Source organism: Pelodiscus sinensis, chromosome 13 (assembly GCF_052426305.1).
Source record: "Pelodiscus sinensis isolate ZL-2025 chromosome 13, ASM5242630v1, whole genome shotgun sequence".
In the NCBI taxonomy this organism is placed as follows: domain Eukaryota; kingdom Metazoa; phylum Chordata; order Testudines; family Trionychidae; genus Pelodiscus; species Pelodiscus sinensis.
In genome coordinates, this window is record NC_143064.1 from 7,369,235 (window position 1) to 7,390,764 (window position 21,530).

The 21,530-nt window shown below is 47.8% G+C and overlaps 1 protein-coding gene across 2 annotated transcripts in view; it reads right to left on the reverse strand.

Annotated features, from left to right (window-relative positions):
- The window catches only part of MTM1 (myotubularin 1), a 73,016-nt gene extending 54,319 nt beyond the window's left edge, over positions 1 to 18,697 (reverse strand). The window contains exon 1 of one of the 2 annotated variants that reach the window (XM_075941098.2): positions 18,548 to 18,697. Coding sequence is in view for 1 of the 2 variants with exons in the window: in XM_075941096.2 (XP_075797211.2) it covers positions 12,775 to 12,846 (72 nt within the window). In the remaining variant the exon portion in view is untranslated. Of the gene's footprint in view, positions 1 to 12,774; positions 17,077 to 18,547 lie in introns of those variants that run through there. The other variant, XM_075941096.2, reaches the window with a different exon arrangement.
- Positions 18,698 to 21,530: the final 2,833 nt, after the last annotated feature.

Consider the following 21,530-nt stretch of genomic DNA (forward strand, 5'->3'; position numbering starts at 1 on the left):
AGTAACATTTTTCTTTTACAATGACACCATTCATTAACTAACTGAAAGCAGTCTTTTGAAAGATTTTGGTTTTTATTACCTAGAAGCCATGAGACTGCTCTTATTTTAGCCTTAATCAATTATGTTGTGTCCATGGATAAACACACCATGGCTCCCTGCGCCCCTCATCCCCCAGACGATTATTGTCACTTGTTTTAATCTACATCTGCTTCTGCACAACAGCATGTACCCAATGACAGTGCAGCAGTGAGAAACATGCAGAAGTGATCCTACTTGTCTGAAATTGCTATGACTGTACAGGAAAAGAAGTTGAACGCAGGAGGAGCATGAGGTTAAAACAAAGATATCTGTGAACTTTACAGGCTCGTCTGTATTCCACGTGAATAAGAGCACAGGCAAATATAGGAATCCTAATATTCAGCTTATTTGCAAGCTTATTGACAAATATCTAAAACACATTAATATTCTAAATGAAAAGATGAAGAAAAAAGATTCTGTGATTCATACTGATAAATAGCTTGTTTAAAATGGTCATATTAAGGCATCACTTCCTTCTTAGATCTCTTTCACTTTCAGTTATTTTGTTTGTGACCAAGAAATTATTTTGGATTTTTATTCAATTTAAACATTTTAGCCAGTTGAGCTCAACAACCACCTCATCTTTGGACTCGTGAAACTTATTCTGTTTGTTTTATAACTTCCAATTTGGAACATACCAAGTGCTGAGTGAGTTCTAATGCCGTTGCCATGTTTCAAAGGAAGATAAAATGAGTGTACTGTTCTAAAACTTCAGTGATATACATCTATTTGTGCCACCTTCAGAGTCAACTGTTCCTAGTATTCAGCAGACAATACCACAAAAGTCACATTTTTATTGATTTCATAATCAGAAATGGCAATTAGGAGAGAAAAGAAGGTAGTTTGGAATTAGCAACTTTTCAGACAAAGCATAAAAAATACTGAACACGGGTTTGCAACTATATCATAATATTAGTGTGATCGGTGTATATTTGAATACTTAACCGTCAAATGGCTGAAATTATTTTCTTTTAACTAAAACTGGTTCTTAGCCGATTTTTGTACTTATTCTTGATTCAAGTTTATTTTCATTAAAATAAGACTGTCCATTAACCCGTTTCACACACAGATGTTCACAAAGATACATGAACATTTACTTACTGTAAGTCCCCATTAAAAACATATTCAATTACAAGTTTATCTTTTTAAAGGGTGAGAAGTTAAATACAACACTGAGACAGTTTTACAGAGTTTACTAAAATCATACAGAAATTCAGAACTCGGAGTCTTTATTTCTTCTTAGGAAGAACAATAATATGCATTTATTTAGCATCTTATATTAGAATCTATACAAAAAGTCAGTTACCTCATTAGGGTAGTATAAGATTTAAGTAGGCAGTATAAAAAAAATGAATGCACAAAGGCACAAAATGGGACTTATCCAAGATCACAGCAAATCAGTGGTGGAGATGCAACAGAATGAAGGCATTCTAAAACCCATAGGCTATGTCTATACTGGCAGCTTCTTTCACAAGAACAGCCGTTCTTGTGCAAAAATTTGCCTGCTGTCTACACTGCACACATGTTCTTGTGCAAGTAAATTTACAGTACAGCGTTGTAAAACAGGGCTTCTTCCAGAAGAGTTATTCCTCTCCCCGCAAGGAATAAGCCCTCTTGTGCAAGAGCTCTTCCACAAGAGGGCAGTGTAGACAGGCAACATGAATTTTTCGCGCAAAAAGCCTGAATGGTTAAAATGGCCATCAGAGCTTTCTTGCGCAAGAGAGCATCCACACTGCCATGGATGCTCTTGCGCAAAAGCACATGCCAATGTAGACACGCTCTTGTGGAAGACTTTTTGCCCAAGAACTCTTCCGCAAAACAGTTCTTGCGCAAGAAGCTGCCAGTGTAGACGTAGCCATAAATGTTATTGTGTGACCACTAGAGAACATTTACTCTTATATTACAGGCACACTGAGCTGATTTGGGCTGTAGCTATACATGTTGAATTGCATAGCTAAAACCCAATCATCAAATTCATGAGAGGCCTTCTTTATACACAGGTTTACTGAATAGAAAAAATATTCTAGATACTTATTGACTTCTGGTTATAAAACCAGACACACATCAATACAAAACCCCACATTTTTCATCCCAAGCCACCTGAAACAAATTCAAGTTTTCTAGAACACCTTGCGATGGAGTAAAAAAGCATGTTTGCTGTACAAAGTAGTACATATGGCATAACAACTTTTAGAAAATTAGTTTTCAATACTTCATAAGCCTTGTTATCTTAGTAATGATATGAACAAAATATTTTGCTGACTTTCATCTATTCCAAAAAATAAAGTGAAACATGTACATATACAGTCACACAACAGTAGTCAAATGTCTAATTCAGTTTCATTTCCAATCACCAGAAACAGCAAATATCTGACATTAATAGCTTTGAAGACATTAGTTAAGATGTAGTTTTTCATTTCCCTTACTTTATATGTAAACTATAGTCAAGTAACTTTTGCTTGAGACTTTATGAAGAACTAAGGCAATGAATTCTAAATTAAGATATACTTGAAAAGATCATGTTCTCATTTATAGTACCTGCCAATCCAAGTACCACCCAATTTTTTCTTCACACTACAACTTTTTTTCAGAAAAGGTTTTTAAACCTCACATTAAACATTTCCCTTTAAAACATTGATTTTTTTTCTTCTGTGGAATGGATTAAAAGAGTTGTTTCTGGCAAACTGCCAAAGTGATATTGCTACAGAGGCATACTCCATCATAATCCTAAAGTAGTTTCAGCTTTCTAATTATTATGCAGCAACAGCAGTCACTTGGTAGTAAGAAATTTGCAAGTGAACCAGTTTTGATCCCCTCCCCCCAGTCTCTCACAAATACACAGCACAACAGAAACCCATAAAAAAAGCCTACATTGGTAGGCTAGACATTGGGCGCACACAAAATTTTTCTACAAAAAAAAGTGAATCATATAAAGAAGTGCTGAATTAAGACATTCTAAATACACAGTGTATTAAATAGTTTGAACATTCTCTGCCCAGCCACCATGTAAGCGAGTGAAAAAAGGAGATACAAAGAGTACTGTTACTTAACTTGCTTGACAGCAAGCAACCAGATTTGAAATTTAGTTGTTTAAAGCCTTATTATAAATGTTACTAAAATATGATACAGTAACATTGTTAGAAAAAGAAAGCTCAGATGACTTCAAATTATTTGGACCTAAGTTTTCTTAAACAAAATACAAGTTGAACCTCTAAAAACTGGGACACACTGGTCTGGAAACATCCATGGTATGGCAGGAACACAGATATTGCCGGACCAGAGCCCTGACTGGCCAGGTACAGGAGAGCAGCCTGGGACCAGCTGGTGGTGGGGAGCACAGCCCACGCAGGGCTGATGCAGTCAGGAGCACAGCCAGGGCAGATGGCCACTTAACTCTAGCTCTCCATAGTGTTCATAAGGCTGGGCCTTCACCAAGCTCCCTCACAGCTTGAAAGAATAGGCACCAAGGGACAGATTTTACGAGGTATTTAAGCATCTAAATAGGCAGGTTAGTACCCAGTGGAATTTTCAAAAATCACCTAAGTTCTGATCCTCCGCTGATTTCAATAGGCATTCGGTATCACAGGATTTTCAAAAGCACCTAGAGGTAGCCTGCCTACACCTTTAGGACCTAAACACCTCTAAAAATTTTAAGAAGAGAGCAAAAATCTCAACTTGACTTTAATCATCTCATACTCTCCCTAAAGAACCTGGGAGACCTGTTGGAGTTAGGGCCAAGCAGGAGATACTCACACTTTTCCTGAATACATTATCACCTACTTATAAAGTCTGGCAACTTCTCTTGAGACTTTACAAAGCTCACTAGGACTCTTAAAAGGTTTGGAAACCACCACCTACTCTCTTATTAGGACCTAAGGCCCTGAGAGTCAAATTTGAATTGATGTGTCCTGACAAGTGTGCTTTCGCTGATTTGGGATCCAGAAACCAATTTAAGGATCATTTGACAATGACGCTCATTCTAAGGCCTTGTCTGTATAAGAATTACACGGTTTAAATAAAATATGTGTTTAAATAAATATTGTATAGTGTAAATCCTTATGTCGACACATTTGAAGTCACTTTATACTCAACATATCAATTTAACTTAATTCAAATTACACAGTCAAGCATACTTACTACAAATGTTCTGTAATTAGTGTAAGTTATAGATAATAGCATTTGCTCTTTTACAGATACTTATTCTTAAGCCATCATCATTGATTACAACAGAAAAACAATTGCTTTTAAAAGGTTATATCACCTTATTAGCAGCTACATTACCATGAAGCACTTCATAGACATTGCTTCTTTGCTACTTAATCTCAGAAAGTAACTCGATTTCTCATGCATTTATAGTAATCTCTTACTAGCGTTAGTTTAAGAATAAGCAAATAGAATAAATGAATTAAATCTTATTTAGTAAAATATTTACTTTATATAGCTATAGTTTTTGGGACGAAGAAAAAAGAATACACCCATATGACAGTTAGTAGATAAAACAATTGTTTGGTGTGGAGAGAGATTTTCTTTTTGAATACTAAAAGGAGAAGTACAGGTTGAACCTCTCTAGTCTGGAACCCTGGGGACCTGATTGTGCTGAATCAGAGAATTTGGCAAACCGCAGGTGAATATTATAGTGGGAGGGTCTCTCTCTATTTTTATTAGGCTGAGGCGAATAAATGGAATAACGCTTGCAATGCTACTTAATAACATATGACTGTCCTGATATACTCTATATAAGCCTGCGCCTAGCCAGGGCTTATCAGCTCTCTTCATAACAAAGTGATAGTGTTTGTACACAATTTTATTGTATTGGCACAAGGAAATAAACGGAGATGTTCAACAGTTAATTGGTTAAACTGTAAGTGATAAGATGATGCTCACTGGTTAAATTCAGTTAGCTATCAGGGATGCGGCTTAGCTTTATACTGCAGAGCCCACAGTGCATGTAACCCCTACGATTTTTAGCAGTTACACGGTTACCGTATTAAAAGATTTTTAACATCTCTAGAAATAAGCAGATGAAGCATAAAACCATGCTTGCCCTTAATGGCATTACCAAGATTTCTACTGTGTGCTGGACTCTTAGAAGACATTTGGGGTTAATTTGAGCATAACAGTACAAAACACTGAGACACAGGACTGGAGGCTTTAAACAAACTTTACGGGACCATTGGAAACTTGCCAAAACCTATGAGAAGCAGACATCCAGCTAACTAAAATCATGCTGGACGTCAGATGTTGCCATCCAGACCAGAAATTGCCAGACCAGAGATGTTTAACCTGTATTTTGTAGACCATGTGTTATACATAGGTGCACATTATACTCACGATTTTACAGTACTTAAAGCATTATCAGACTTTTAGTGATAAGGTGAAAAAAGAGAAAGTCTGATAGAATTAGAAGTTCTACAAATCTTTTAGTTTACTTTATTATGATATATTCAGTACATATCCATCAGGGATAATGGATGATGATACCTAATATTTGCACTCCATTATACACACTGTCAAAATCATCCTTTAAGATAAAAGTATCTGAAGACCTGTCATATTTCCAGTATGAAAAACATATGACTTGTCTGCTTGTATTTCCAGAAAACAACTGAAAGTTTCCCCATCAGATATGTAGGCACATAACACCAGACTAACACAGTATTCAAGAAAAATATTTCCTATGTTATTAAGTTACTTATGTAAGATTTACAGTAGTTCTGTATCTTTGTCTATATGAATAAAGATGATGGTACTGAAATGTTTGAATATGATTTTAAATGAGAAAGCATAGCAAACAATGAGGAAGAATGAAGCCAGACAGAATTAAATAATTTGCCACCTTGCATATAATAAGCAGCAAATACAGAACAGTACAGATATATGTAAGTATGGATGCAAAGAATATAAAACAGGAAAGTATAAGTGGAAAAACAGTTGCACATAAGAAGATTTTAGAGTCACTATATGACATAAAAGTCTGCACAATTTCTATAACAACCAGCAGATAGAGTAAGAAAAAGATGCCATGCTGTCTTCAATAATAAAATATAAAGGACAAACAATAAAGTCAGTGTCTCTCGGCAGGGTTGAATTTTTGTATACAATACTAGTCTCTACAACTGTGCAAAAGACAGAGATATACAGGTAGGTTAGAGCAGAAATCTATGGACATGGAAGAATGTAGTTGAAATTAATCTATGAGAGAAATGAGGAAAGTGAATTACAATGTTATGAATTTCATTTTTAACAACAAAAATAACTGCAAAAAAATGATGTTAGGGCTAGAAAGCAGAATACAAAACTGAATAAATCAAGATAAACAAACAATTTTATCCATTATCTTAAAATGATCAATTAAATCCACAAGTTTCCCTCAACACAGAGAGGGATATGATCAACCATACCAAATTAAGACAGCAATAAGGGAGCTCAATTTTGAGTATGTCCCAAAAAGTTTAAAGCAAACTGCAGAAAAATAATCTGAGTATGAAAACACATAGAAGAGTTCCAGCATTCTTGCAATGCAGTACAGGATGAAGTATCAAAATATCTGAAAACTGCCAATAGAAAGTTTAACTCATTCTGTTTATGCATATTTCAAAATAATGATTCTCTTATGAGGCTGAATTGTCAAGGCATATTTTATCTGCAAATTAAACCTTGAGGGAAGTTTAACGAGAGTGATGAGAGAAGCAAGACACTAAAAGTTGTAGTATTCAGTTTCAAGGAATTAAAAATGATTTCCAAATTTAGATGCCAATCATACAACAGTCACAATGGACTATACTGGTGTGAACAAAATATGCCCTGTGGGCTGATTTCAGCCTTCAAAGCTTCCAGATCCAGTCCGTGGCCCAGTACGTGCCACTCAGTGGCCAGCTGTGGGTACCCTGAGGGGAGGGGGACTTTGTGCACTACCCCCACACTCAGCACAATTTCACAGCTCCCATTGGCCAGAAACCAGCCAATGGGAGCTGCCTGAGCCATGCCTGCTGTACTGACAGCATGTAGAAGGCCCGTTCCCCCTGAAGGGGTGTATGGTGCAAAAAGAACACATGGAACCCACAGTAAGGATGTTAAGAGGTGGGTAATTAGCTAATCGTGTAGTCGATACCAGTGTTCCCTCTAGGCTGATTAATCAGCCCTGCCCAGTCAGTCAGCTCCATGCACACAGCCCTGAGCTACTGACTAGGTATGGCTGATTTAATCACCTGTGAAGCTGTGCTGCCTTGCAGCTTAGAGGGAACACTGGTGGATACAATTTGTATCAACTACACAATTAGTCTATGAGGGAAGGTACTCAGTCCCGGCTCCTGTCAGTTCCAGGAGCTACCCACACTGTGGCTCTGCAGTTTAAATGTAGTAGGAGCCGGGCACACAGGCAGCCTGGCTCCTACTGCATTTAAACTGCAGAGCCGCAGCGTAGGTAGGTCCCTGACCCAGCACAAGCAAGCCTGGCTAAGTCCTGGCTCATGCCCAGTCCAGCAGCCCCTGTCCATGGGGGATCCCTGTCCACGGGAGGCGGGGAGTCCCTGCTCCCCACTGGGACCCCCACCCCCCATGGACAGGAGCTGCTGGACCCACTGCAAGCTGGAACTAAGCAAATTTGGCTCAATCCTGGCTCACAGAGGGTGTGGAACCACTGCGGCTCTGCATTTTAAATGTAGTTGACTACTCACTTATATCCCTACCCCACAGCCAGCCACTGTGAGTGGTATGCAGGGTTCAGCATGCAGGGAGACTGTCTGAGGAACCCGCTGTGCTGCTGGCTGGAGCAGCCTATGGTAAGCACCTCGCAGCCAGAGCCTGCACCTGATCACCACAACCCCTTCTCCTCAACCCTCTGCCCCCTCTCCTGCTCCCCTGCCCAGGTCAGAACCCAAACCCTCCACATCCCCACTCCTGTACCTATACCCCCCCAGATGCTGCACCCCAATTGCCTGTTCCAGCTCCTGCATCCCCTTCTACAGGTCAGAATCCTATCCTGGACCATGGACCCACTCCTGCACCCCAATCCCCTGTTCCAGGTCACAACCCCCTCCTTCACCCAAATTCCCTCCCAGACCTTCTCCTGCACCCAATCCCCTACCTCGAGCTCTCTTCCACATCCACCCTCCATCCCAGACCCTGCACCTCCTCCATTAATACCATGGAAGAGTGCAGCCTTTGACCGTTTACAAATTCTTGGAGTGGCTCCCTCATCAAAAATTGTCTGCCCCTAGACTATACATACAATGAAGACAATTCAAGTATCGTTCATATACACACACTACCGTAGGCCACCAGTCATTACTGGTTAGTCATACCAGAAGAAAAAGAAGAAAAATCCCTAATAGGGTAAACAAAATGAACAAATCTGAAAGTATAGTGCTTCAACAACAGATTCTAAACAGAAGAGGAAATATTAAACCAATTTCCAAAACTGGGTAATAAATCTGACATTCCCTTTTGTCATGGTTCACTGGGAAGATGGAACTGTAATCTTTGTGAAATCTCTGTAAATAACAGACCTCTACCCATACTTATCCCAGAGTGAACCTCCACTGATCACCCCACTTTATATTGGATTACCAGGTTATTAAACCCCCTTTCTAAATGTTCTGCCATGGTTACAGGTTCCTTAGACTTGCATTGCAGTCCCCCTCTAGCGCACTACAGTGACAAATGTTGTTACCTTCATCTCTCCATGTGGAGCCTCTCAATTCAACCACTCAGGCCAGATCCTGGGGTGGCAGTTCCCCCTTTGCAACTGTGTTAACACAACTTACCCAACTGAATCTCTGGAAGCTTTGGATCTGTAATTGAGTAAAGTGACTAAAACCCAGCTTACTTGAAACAAATGTGTATCAGTTATTCAGGCAAAGATACATAACCACGCTGAGAGAAAGATTAAAACATTCTGTACACATCTGATTCAAACTCATCTCAGTCCTGTCCTTGCACATAACCAAGCTACCACCATTTCTGCTTGAAGAGAAAGACTGTTCCCCTGCCATTCTCTTTGTCGTCATCTCCCTGATGTGTCTCCAGCAGCAGGAACTGCCCGCCCACACCCAGATCTAATGGGTTAGTGACCCTCTGTCTGCAGGCACTGGCTTGAGAAAATTAACCTGCTAGACTAATTGTAGCCATGCATTTTCCTATTAATAGCTCTTTATTTTTTTTCTTGAAGACCCTGGGAATTCTCTCTGGCAGTACTTTACCTTTGTCATTAATTCCTGATTGTTCCCCTTAACAGTCTCCTTTGATTTAAAATTCCATTAAGTAAGCAGTTTACCAAGCAGGTAAACTCAAATGCAGATTATATTCATAAAAAATACAGATAAAACCTTCTCTCTCCACATCTTTAAATCCTAAAATTAAGGCTATCCAAATATTTTCAATCTAAAAGTCAAATGTCCTACATTTTGAACTTCTTTAATCCATCACTCTCTGGTCCAGCAACATTCGTGCTCCCCAAGTTTCCAATGGTCCCATAAAGTTTGTTTACAGACACTGGTCTCTGGCTCTCAAGTGTTTTGTGCTGTTATTTAGATCTAATTTAGCCCTAAATGTTTTCTAACACCCCAGTAAACAGTGGAAGTGTTGGTAATGCTACTAGACAAAACTGACGTCCCGTGGTCCATCAAATTCTCTGGTTCAGAACTGGCAAGGTCCTGGGGGTGCTGTACTACAGAGGTTCAACTTGTATTTCAAAATATTAAGGTGAGATAAGGTAGTTTAAACTTACAATAGTTTCCCCTCTCCAACACCTTCCTGTCTTCTCTCAAGAAATGCACTGAAAGTCTAAAAGCAGCTCCAGATCTGGGTGCCTAAAACTACATTTTAGGTTGCTTAGATCAGTGCTCACCAACCAGTAGATCAGTATCTACCAGTAGATCTTGGAGCCTCTGACAGGTGATCCTGACTGGTTTGGCCAGGAAGCTAACAAGTGCTGGCCCCACCCCCTGTCATTCTGCTCCTGCCCTCTGCCTTGAAGCTCCCACCTTGGGAACCTCCTGCTTGCTGTGCAGGGTGTGTGTGTGTGTGCGGGGGGGGTTTCTGATATCAAGGTGTCCCTCCTCCTCCCACTTCTGTACCCACACTGTATCTCCACACAGAGAGATGGGGATGGAGGGAGCTTGACAATGCAAATTTCTGTCAAACACATACACTGTGTGTGTGTCTGACATTCTCACAAACACACACTGTCCCTCATTCATCTCCCAACCTAACACATATGTGGCGGGTTTTGTTGTTACTTCCTTTACAGCTTGCAAAGTGTGTTTGGTTTTTGGCTGGTCTGTGCATTTCATAATTTTCATTTCTCTCTTATGCTTAAATTTAATTCTTTGAGTAGTGAATTCTAAAATAACTAACCTGTCATGTCTGTATTAATTATCCCTATGGTCAGGGCTTGACAAACCTACTCGCCAGCCCCGCACTTTGCATGTGCAAGACCCGCATTGCACATGCGCGCACCGCTGGCGAATGGGTCGACCAGCTGAAATCTACTTGCCATGGGCGAGTAGATTCAGTGATTTGTCGAGCCCTGCCTATGGTAATGGTTGCTCCTGGAAGTGACTCATGTCCCTGCAGCCCCTGAGAAAGGCAGAGCGGAGAGTTTCCACATGCTGTGCTTGCCTACAGACACCGCTCCTGCAGCTCCCACTGATCAATAACAGGAAACCGTGGCTAGTAGAAGCTGTGCTCAGTGCCTGTAGGTGAGGGGGTAGCACATGGCATCATGGAGCCATTGGTGTACATGCCAGCTGCTTTCAGGAGTGGTGCAAGGCCAGGGCAGGAGTAAGCCTGTCTTACCTCCACTGCTCCACCCCCTAGAAGCCATCTCATTTAAATGATGCCCAGCCAGAACCTGCTTCCTGAACCCCCGTCCCAGCCCTGAACTTCCTCCTGAATCCAACCTCCTGCCCAGTCGTGAGTCCCACTGCACACAAACTCCTTTCCAGAGCTTACACCTTGAACCCCCTCCTGGACTCCAATCTCCCACCCTGGGTTAAGCCCGGAGCCTCTCCCATACTCCAAACACCTTGTTCCAAGACCAGAGCCTGCATCCTAAACCCCTACCCCAGCCTGGTGAAAGCAAATGAGGCTCGGGGAGGGGGATGGAGTGAGTAGGGTGAGGCCTCCAAGGAGTGGAGCAAGGGCAGGGCCTCAGAGAAGGTGTGGGAAGGAAGGGGGGCAAGGGTATTTGGGTTTGAGGTAGATCTTACATTGCACTTAAATTGAAAAATTGAACTTGTGGTTAAAAAGGCTGGAGACCACTGGCTGAGATGCTTCTTTGGATACCCAGGTGGGCTTAAAGAGGAAACTGATGGCTTCCTTTTTGCAACACATCTGCTGCTCCTCTTCCTAGTTCTCTTTCTCCTATGAGCCCCATTCCTACACAATTGCTTTGCAGCTTGCTTGTTCTCCCTCCCTTTCCACTCTTGCAATGACAACATTACTCCAACGTTCTGTTCCCTCTTCCCCATCCCGTCAAAGGAGCTACACCTCAGAGGCTGCTTACTCTTTACTCTTCTTCTGAAAAAGAAAGCCACCAGAGAGCACATTCTAAGTTTGTAAATAAATACAAACTTTTCTTCAAAGTCACTCTCAAGATACCCAGTTAAGAACCTTAAGGCAAACAGGCTAGATTGATACCACTATCTTAAAAACCAGCAGCGCCACTATGCTTTCATTTTTTTGCTTGCATATCCAGATCTCTCTCTCATTTAGATTCTTTTCAGTTGCTGCTGTCAGCCCTTCCCCAGAACACATGGGGGGGGGGGGAGAAGAGGCATGAACCCCTGCCTCCCAGGACATGCCGGGGAGGTGGGGGGGAATGCTACAAACCGTGGCCCAGCAACCCCATCCACCCCATGACAAGCTGTGGGGTCACAAATTGTGACCTGGCAGCTCCCACCCCACCCTGGGATAAACTGGGGACCATGAACCATGGCCTGACAGCCTCAAAAATCTCCAAGAGACACTAGGGAGGTATGCAGCAGGCCCCTCCCATCACCAGGAGATGGGGGGGGGGGTCGATCCATAATCACAGCTCACTACCTCTGTGCCCCAGGACACACCAGGGAGGACCAGAAACCACCAACCCCAGAGGAGACATTGGGGATGGGGGGGTGGGGACAGAAACCACCATCCACCCCCTCCCTTGGAGGAGATGCCAGTGGGGTCCAGAAACTGTTCTCCTCAGAGCAGCACCACTTTTGCTACCACAGGCAGCCCTGGTAAGCTGCCTCAGACCTTCCAGCCCCCTGCCCTTAACCCTCCACCCTATGCCCTGATTCCTACATTCCCTCTGCACTAAGCTCCACCACATACCCAACCCCCTACTCTGAACTCCCCAAACCTCCCAGCCCTCTACTCACTCCCATACCCTCATCCCCTGCCATGAGCCCCTCCATCCCCTACCCTAGCCTCCCAAGTCCTGTCCTGACTCCTGAAGCCCCCCGCGCTCTGAGCCCACCCACACATCCAACCCCCTGCCCCAAGCCTCCCATCCTCTGACCCAACTCCAGCAGTGCCCCCCCCCCCGACCCAATCTTCTGCACTGTCTCTTGTATTCTTATATGGCTCTTTGTTGACTATGTAATAATGACTCTGATATCACCAATTCTGAGACTACAAATGAGAAGCTCGATCATGAGCAGTACAATATTAAGGAGACGGACCCACTTCCAGTAGTTGTCTCATACTCACCATGCATACACATAACAAGATGACGACCCCTGTCACAAAGAGTTCACAACAGGAGGATGGAATACAGCCCATAAGATAACAGTGAGATAGTTATGATTAATGCAATAAGCAGCAGTCTTAGCATTCCAACTCCCAGCAAACAGCAACAGACATCATAGCATTGCTGGGTTTTAAAGAAATTCTAAAGGAAGAGAATGTGGTGGTATTGCACATTTTTACAGGGAGTCACCCTTGCATAAGAGGCAGCATGAGGGAAAGAGTGAAAGTACTTGGAAAATTTAACAAGATACTTTCACAATGCCTTCCAAACCCAGGAGACAACACATTTATGTATCTATGGCTTTAAATAGAATAATAAAAATAAAAATGAAATAAAAACACCATGTTCTTCCACAGCAGGTACTGAATGAAAAAAAGTTCTGGGAAATCCAACTCTTATTTGGAGAGGATTATTTTCCCATCCTAAACTTTGTTTCAGAGTTTTCCACTGTAGTCTGAACTCTAACTTCCACCCATATTTCCAAAGGACTACATTTGAAGAGTACATTAGCCCTTACCTAAGGTTACTGAAGCTGCAGACTACATATTCCTGTCATTGGTCTCCAACGGTACTTTCTCTAATTGCTCTCTCAACTGTGTCTGTCCTTCAAATTATGTTGAAAAAACTGCTTTGATAGATTGATATGGAGGAGCCAACAATGTCTTTTAGCATTAGTATTAGAAGCCGTATCTCACAAGGCAGATTAAGGAATTAGCAGATGTGTGCCATGACAGATTGACATAAATTTACTGTCGTGCTATTTCTTGTGTTTTCAAAGCACCAAGGAAGACAGCATGCACTTCAGTGATTCCCAATGATTTTTAGGGGGAAAAAAAATCCCAGTGATTTTTTTTGGTGGTGCCTCTCCTCCTCTATTGGGGAGGGACTGGCATATGTCCCCAATGCCACATCCTGATAAGAGAAAAATGGCACTGTTGCCTCTCCCTTGTATTCTTTTTCTGTTTTCTCCTCTGCACTGTGAGCTTCTGCTGCAGTTAGCTACAGAAAGACACACAAGAGGAGCAAATTAAAAAGGAACCACAGACTAAGCAGCACATTTGCAATGTGTGCACATATAATTCAGAACGGTCTGGAGTTTTCCAAGCCAGACAGACCCTTTTCTCTACTTTGCATCGCAGAAGTAGCCTGTATCGCCCACTCCACCATACTCATGTTGTGAAACACCAATGCAGTTCATGAGAATATTTGTAGGGCAACAGATGCTATATCAAAGTTTCTTTTTAAAGAAAGCCCCCAGTCTCTCTTTCTGCTTGTTCTTTTTGAAAGGTATCCCCTCAGGTCACAATAGCTCTATTGCTAAAGATTTAATGGATGATTTTACCTACGAAAGGAAAGCTATTTCTACTTTACATTGCTGTATCTTCGTCCTGATGGTAGGCATGATGTCCTATGTCCAGCTTTTTCCCATTTCACCATTGATAATATTCTCAAGTAATGGATATATCGGGGCACATTCTCTTTCATGTGTGCTTTTTATTCACATTAGTTCATTTTTCAGTGCTATATTGGATTTATCCCCAGTAGCCACAGGGTGGGGAGAGGCAGAGAAGAAGGATGTGAATCTTGCTCTCCATCAAACGTGTGGTCATCTAGAAGAAGCAATTCTTGAGGAGAATTATGATTTTGAACACCCTCTTAGCCACAATACCTCCGCTCTATAGGGGCAACTGATCCTTTAATCTGGCTAAAACAGCAATCTTACTGGGAGGAGCAGGTCAAGTACTGTCACCTTTGGGGGGACCCTAACTCCACCTGCTGCTCCGCCTTACACTCTGTCAAATCATTTTAGTTGCAAAAGCATGAAACATCCAGTTCAGTGCACCACTGAACGACAATGCTAAACTACGCAATTCTACTGCAAATGGGGTTTATTTGGCTTATGTGCTATAACTTGGTCTCTGTCAGGAATGTAACAGGTGATGAAAGGCATCTTTGTCATAGTTGCCCCCAATGGTCTAATGGGTATTCAATTAAAAATGCCAAACGAGGAAGCAAAGACATCCTTCCCTCTTGGATAATGAGACACTGAAATAAAGATAAAAGCATTTCTAATTTGATCTGCTAAAAGGAAGAACTGAACTAAATCCACCCAATTGCCCTAACTGGATGCAAAATTTCAGGTGGGGAGGTAAAGGGCTTTCTCCTCACGACCCCTCAAGAACGAAAGTTCTGAACTGGCCTCTAGTACCTATTTTTCCATTATCTTCTATGTAGGTTCTCTTCACTACAGCACTCATCACTGTAGTGTGTGAGCAGTTTCCAGTAGCATAATAAGCAATGTAACTAACATCAGTCATGTGTTTGCTCTCTGATCCTCTCCCCAAGGGAGACACATGTGCAGTAGTGTTTTGTTTTGATGTACTATTTTAACACACACACACATATATACAGCTGTACATTTACATTGAGAAAGCAGTACCTATGTAGCGGAAGTGGGCAGTACTGGGGCTGAAAGTTAAATTTATATAATTCTAATTCTATAATAAAGCAATGTATGCCTTCTCACACACAACATTTTAAAGAAGACTGTTACATAGTTTGCAAGATGCATTGTGTGAAAGAGTTTTAAGGGAATGTTATAATATAAAGCAATTACACATAGGGATATTAAAACAGTTAATGAGAAATGTACTTTTTTTTGTCTACTATAGAATAGTTTGATCAAACTGGATGATGCAGAACCTAATCCTCTCTTCAGGAAGTGTTTCTATTACCAGTTTCCTTCTACGCAAACAAAGTATGATGCATGGAAAATAAAAAAGCTCAGCATTTCACATGGGTCTCTTTTAGCTTAACTCTCTACTTTTGTCATTCGCATACTGACAACACTAATCACATTACAGCTTTCTGCACCTTCCAGCTTTGATATCTTTAACCGGAAACCTAATTTGTTTTTACCACCAAACCATGGATTAACACCAAATATGCAGCAGTGTGTAGTATGTATGCTTTGTTTTTGTCCACTGATACAGTACTCCGCCACAAAGATTTTGTCCTTCAGACTGGCTAATGACAAAGACCACTAATGACCATAACCAGGCAACTAACGCTATTTCCTTCTGGGCAAGTAAAGGGTTCTGGACAGTAGACAGTTATACCACAGCTACAGTAGAGCCAGACCATAAGAACCTGTATTGACATTTTCTGCCAGTCTGTTTTTAACATAATCTTGTTTATTAAATACATCAGCAATCTTCAGACCAGATACAAATAAAGAGAAAAATCTATTCAACTGTTTAATATTAAGTAACTACTAATTTGGAGTCAAAATTTAATCTAGTCATGAATGTCTTCCAGAATCTCTAGAAATATTTTTGAGGGCTACCAAGAACAAATGTGAGCCTCTCTCCTTCTCCTTAAAGGAAGCTCTTCTCCCAGCATAATTTCAGAATGTTTGTTACATTTAGAAGGTCTTGCAATATGGTCATTTGAAAAAACAACGATGCAGATGTTTAAAGTGATTCACTTTCCTGATTTTATCCTAGCACTAACTCAAAGGAAGAGTCTGTAGACATCACTACTATTTTCCCTATATCACTTAGAAAAGACTGCAAAACAAGAAAGACTAAAAGCAAATGAGGACATCACTTGTAAGAATTAGTGATGTTAACATGTAGTCCACTACACAATTAACAAATAAACCTGGGTTTATTGGTTAATCCTGTCAACTACATGCACTCCCCCACCCTTGTTGCCTCTGTATCAGAGGCAGCAGCAGGGAGGAGGTGGGAACCAGTGCCTGTGGGGAGTCAGCTTTTAAGCCAGCTCCCCACAACCACCAGATCCCATGGAGCTACCTGCCCCTCACCCTCCACGCTGATGCCTCTCTATCAAATAAGCTGATTCTCCAAGCATATCAGCTCCCACATGCCCCCTTCTGTGCTGCTGGGTCTAATACGGAGGCAGCAGTGCGAAGGCCGAGGGGAGCAGGTGGGAGCCAGTTCACGGGGGAAGCCAGATTTCAAGCTAGCTGCCTGCGCATATTGGCTCCCACTGAGCTGCTTCCCCTCCCACTTACGCTGCTGCCTCTTTATCTGAGGCAGCAGCATCAGAAGAGCACACAGGAGCTGATACATGCAGGGAATAATCTTTTAAGAGGCAATAGCACAGGGGAAGCTGCCATGGATCAACCTCTGTCTGCAGCGGGCCCTGACTCACCGCAGACAGAGGCTGCTCCATGGGATACCAGCACAGCCTCTGTGCATGAGAAGCTCAGGCCCCTGCAGACAGGTGCTACTGTCACAGATACAGCAGTAGCAGCACAGGGTGGCAGGGGCTCCCCGGGCATAGGACCAGGAGTGCACTGGCTGCTGTCCCCACCCCTGCAGAGTATCAAATAATCATGTAACCACTCCATTTTGATGGGGTTACATGATTATTCAATTAATTGTTATCTAACACCACTAGCAAGAACTATTCTCATTAAAAATTAAATAAAACTATTTCCTCTGAAATAAAAAGACAACCCACGCTTCAATGTCATTAGGAAGGGAAACTTTTTTTTGGAGGGGAATTAATCTACATAATTATCTCTCTGTTTGAAGAATGTTATCATGTCATGTATTCCAATGATACATTTAACATTTTAAGTTACAAACATTTAGGCCACGATAGCAGCTATAAACAGAAGAGTCCAGAGGGGAAGAACAGCAACAGACTGCAAGAGAGTCCAATGAATCAGCACCTCTGTCTGAAGCCAAAGAAAATTTACACAGCACCCAAACTGAGAGCAACACACACACAAGGGGAAGGGAAATCTCTTCATAGCCTGATATCCTTCTCCAACACAACTTCCAGCTTTTAAAAAGGTTTAAAAATGGCAGGCAGGCATGAGCCTAGAAAGTGACTTGGGAAACAAGGTGAGATGTGATGAGAGAGAGAAAATGGCCTGAGAGTTAATAATGACACTGAAGTTTAGGGAGTGAAGTGCTGTTCTGTGGGATGAGGCTGATCTGGAGAGAGGGGCACTAGAAGAATAGGGGCGGGGGAGCATAGCAAGTGCTGGAGGCGCATGACTGCATAGCAGTGACCTGGGGGTAAAGACCCTGTGGTGCGTGGGCGACCCTGAGGGAATGACAGATGGGGCAAGAAGCTGGGGGAAGGGCAAAGGGCAGGCGAGTGTGACCAAGGTAGGAGAGGGCCTGTGAGTCTGGGAGCTAGTGTGAAGGAAGGGATGCTGGTATGGGGGTTGGTGTGGGGCTCAGGATGGAGCCCTGCGATATGTCCATAGGGACGAAGGTGGGGGTGGTGTGGGGGGAGGGGTCCGGAGCTGTGTTTATGGGGTGCAGGTTGGGGTGGCGGGGGCTCTGGAGCAGGGGTTGGAGTGGGGCCCGGGGTAGCAGTGGGGCCTGGAGATGTGTCTGTAGGGGTGGAGGTGGGGTTGGTGCGCAGCTCAGGGTGGGACCCTGGGGTGTGTCCACTGGAGCGCAGGCCGGGGGGGAGGGGCCCTGAGGCGAGTCCACGGGGGGCGCAGGCCGGGGGGGGAGGGGCCCTGAGGCGAGTCCACGGGGGGCGCAGGCCGGGGGGGGAGGGGCCCTGAGGCGAGTCCACGGGGGGCGCAGGCCGGGGGGGGGGAGGGGCCCTGAGGCGAGTCCACGGGGGGCGCAGGTCGGGGGGGGGGCGAGGGGCAGGGCGGGAGGTCTCCGCGCGGGGGCCCTGGCGGGCCGGGCCGGGCTCCTGTTCCGCAGCTGCGTGGGAGGCCGGGACACTCACCGCGCTGGAGTCGCCGTCGCCCCCCTGCCCTGGGCTCGAGTCCCGCTTCCGCGCCGAGCGCGCCCCTCACAGCCCGGCCAACTTCGGCCTCTCACGTGACAGGGCCGCCACGGCGCCCCCCGTCTAAGGGTTTGGCTGAAGATGCTGGGCCGCGGGGCCTGCCGGGAGTTGTAGTAGGTTTGGGCAGGGACGGGCCGCGGGGCCTGCCGGGAGTTGTAGTTGGTTTGGGCAGGGACGGGCCGCGGGGCCTGCCGGGAGTTGTAGTTGGTTTGGGCAGGGACGGGCCGCGGGGCCTGCCGGGAGTTGTAGTAGGTGTGGGCAGGGACGGGCCGCGGGGCCTGCCGGGATGGGCCGTGGGGCTGCTGGGAGATGTAGTCTTTGTGGGCTGAACAAGCAGCTGCCTCCAGGGAGGGGACAGGCTTGCAGAAGTTTTGGTGGCACCCGGAACGCCCCAGGCCCGCCCCCTCCCTAAGGCTCCGCAAGGGGGCTGGGTGCGGGAGGGGGGCCGGCTCTGCGATAGGGATGTTAAAAAAAATTAACCGGTTAAATGATCACGCTTAACGGGTTAATGGTTTTGACTTAGGTCCTGCCACCCCGCCCTGCCCCGCTGCAGCCGTGGGGTCCTGCCACCCGCCCTGACCCGCTGCAGCCGTGGGGTCCTGCCACCCCGCCCTGCCACCCCGCCCTGCCCCGCTGCAGCCGTGGGGTCCTGCCACCCGGCCCTGCCCCGCTGCGGCCGTGGGGTCCTGCCACCCGGCCCTGCCCCGCTGCGGCCGTGGGGTCCTGCCACCCCGCCCTGCCCCGCTGCGGCCGTGGGGTCCTGCCACCCCGCCCTGCCCCGCTGCGGCCGTGGGGTCCTGCCACCAGGCCCTGCCCCGCTGCGGCCGTGGGGTCCTGCCACCCCGCCCTGCCCCGCTGCGGCCGTGGGGTCCTGCCACCCCGCCCTGCCACCCCGCCCTGCCCCGCTGCAGCCGTGGGGTCCTGCCACCCGGCCCTGCCCCGCTGCGGCCGTGGGGTCCTGCCACCCCGCCCTGCCCCGCTGCGGCCGTGGGGTCCTGCCACCAGGCCCTGCCCCGCTGCGGCCGTGGGGTCCTGCCACCAGGCCCTGCCCCGCTGCGGCCGTGGGGTCCTGCCACCCCGCCCTGCCCCGCTGCAGCCGTGGGGTCCTGCCACCCCGCCCTGCCCCGCTGCAGCCGTGGGGTCCTGCCACCCCGCCCTGCCCCGCTGCGGCCGTGGGGTCCTGCCACCCCGCCCTGCCCCGCTGCGGCCGTGGGGTCCTGCCACCCGCCCTGACCCGCTGCAGCCGTGGGGTCCTGCCACCCCGGCCCTGCCCCGCTGCGGCCGTGGGGTCCTGCCACCCCGGCCCTGCCCCGCTGCGGCCGTGGGGTCCTGCCACCCGGCCCTGCCCTGCTGCGGCCGTGGGGTCCTGCCACCCCGGCCCTGCCCCGCTGCGGCCGTGGGGTCCTGCCACCCCGCCCTGCCCCGCTGCGGCCGTGGGGTCCTGCCACCCGCCCTGCCCCGCTGCGGCCGTGGGGTCCTGCCACCCCGCCCTGCCCCGCTGCGGCCGTGGGGTCCTGCCACCCCGCCCTGCCCCGCTGCGGCCGTGGGGTCCTGCCACCCGGCCCTGCCCCGCTGCGGCCGTGGGGTCCTGCCACCCGGCCCTGCCCCGCTGCGGCCGTGGGGTCCTGCTACCCCGCCCTGCCCCGCTGCGGCCGTGGGGTCCTGCCACCCCGGCCCTGCCCCGCTGCGGCCGTGGGGTCCTGCCACCCCGGCCCTGCCCCGCTGCGGCCGTGGGGTCCTGCCACCCCGGCCCTGCCCCGCTGCGGCCGTGGGGTCCTGCCACCCGGCCCTGCCCCGCTGCGGCCGTGGGGTCCTGCCACCCGGCCCTGCCCTGCTGCGGCCGTGGGGTCCTGCCACCCGGCCCTGCCCCGCTGCGGCCGTGGGGTCCTGCCACCCGGCCCTGCCCCGCTGCAGCCGTGGGGTCCTGCCACCCGGCCCTGCCCTGCTGCGGCCGTGGGGTCCTGCCACCCCGGCCCTGCCCCGCTGCGGCCGTGGGGTCCTGCCACCCCGCCCTGCCCCGCTGCGGCCGTGGGGTCCTGCCACCCGCCCTGCCCCGCTGCGGCCGTGGGGTCCTGCCACCCCGCCCTGCCCCGCTGCGGCCGTGGGGTCCTGCCACCCCGCCCTGCCCCGCTGCGGCCGTGGGGTCCTGCCACCCGGCCCTGCCCCGCTGCGGCCGTGGGGTCCTGCCACCCGGCCCTGCCCCGCTGCGGCCGTGGGGTCCTGCTACCCCGCCCTGCCCCGCTGCGGCCGTGGGGTCCTGCCACCCCGGCCCTGCCCCGCTGCGGCCGTGGGGTCCTGCCACCCCGGCCCTGCCCCGCTGCGGCCGTGGGGTCCTGCCACCCGGCCCTGCCCCGCTGCGGCCGTGGGGTCCTGCCACCCTGGCCCTGCCCCGCTGCGGCCGTGGGGTCCTGCCACCCCGCCCTGCCCCGCTGCGGCCGTGGGGTCCTGCCACCCGCCCTGCCCCGCTGCAGCCGTGGGGTCCTGCCACCCCGCCCTGCCCCGCTGCGGCCGTGGGGTCCTGCCACCCCGCCCTGCCCCGCTGCGGCCGTGGGGTCCTGCCACCCGGCCCTGCCCCGCTGCAGCCGTGGGGTCCTGCCACCTGGTCCGCCAGCCCCCCACAGCCAGGGCTGGTCCAGGCCATTCAAAGTCTGGGCAGCGCACACTGGGGCTCCGGCAGGCTCCCTACCTGCCCTGATTCCGCGTAGCTCCTGGGAAGTGGCCGTCAGGCCCCCGAGGCAAAGGGAGGCGCAGGGGCACTGCCTGTGGGTGCGAATAGTACGCAGAGCCTCCCTGGGCTCTTGCCTATGAACAACCCACACATCCACCCTCTGCCCCACCCCAGTGCCCCCACACAACCCACACATCCACCCTCGGCCCCACCCCAGTGCCCCCACACAACCCACACATCCACCCTCTGCCCCAC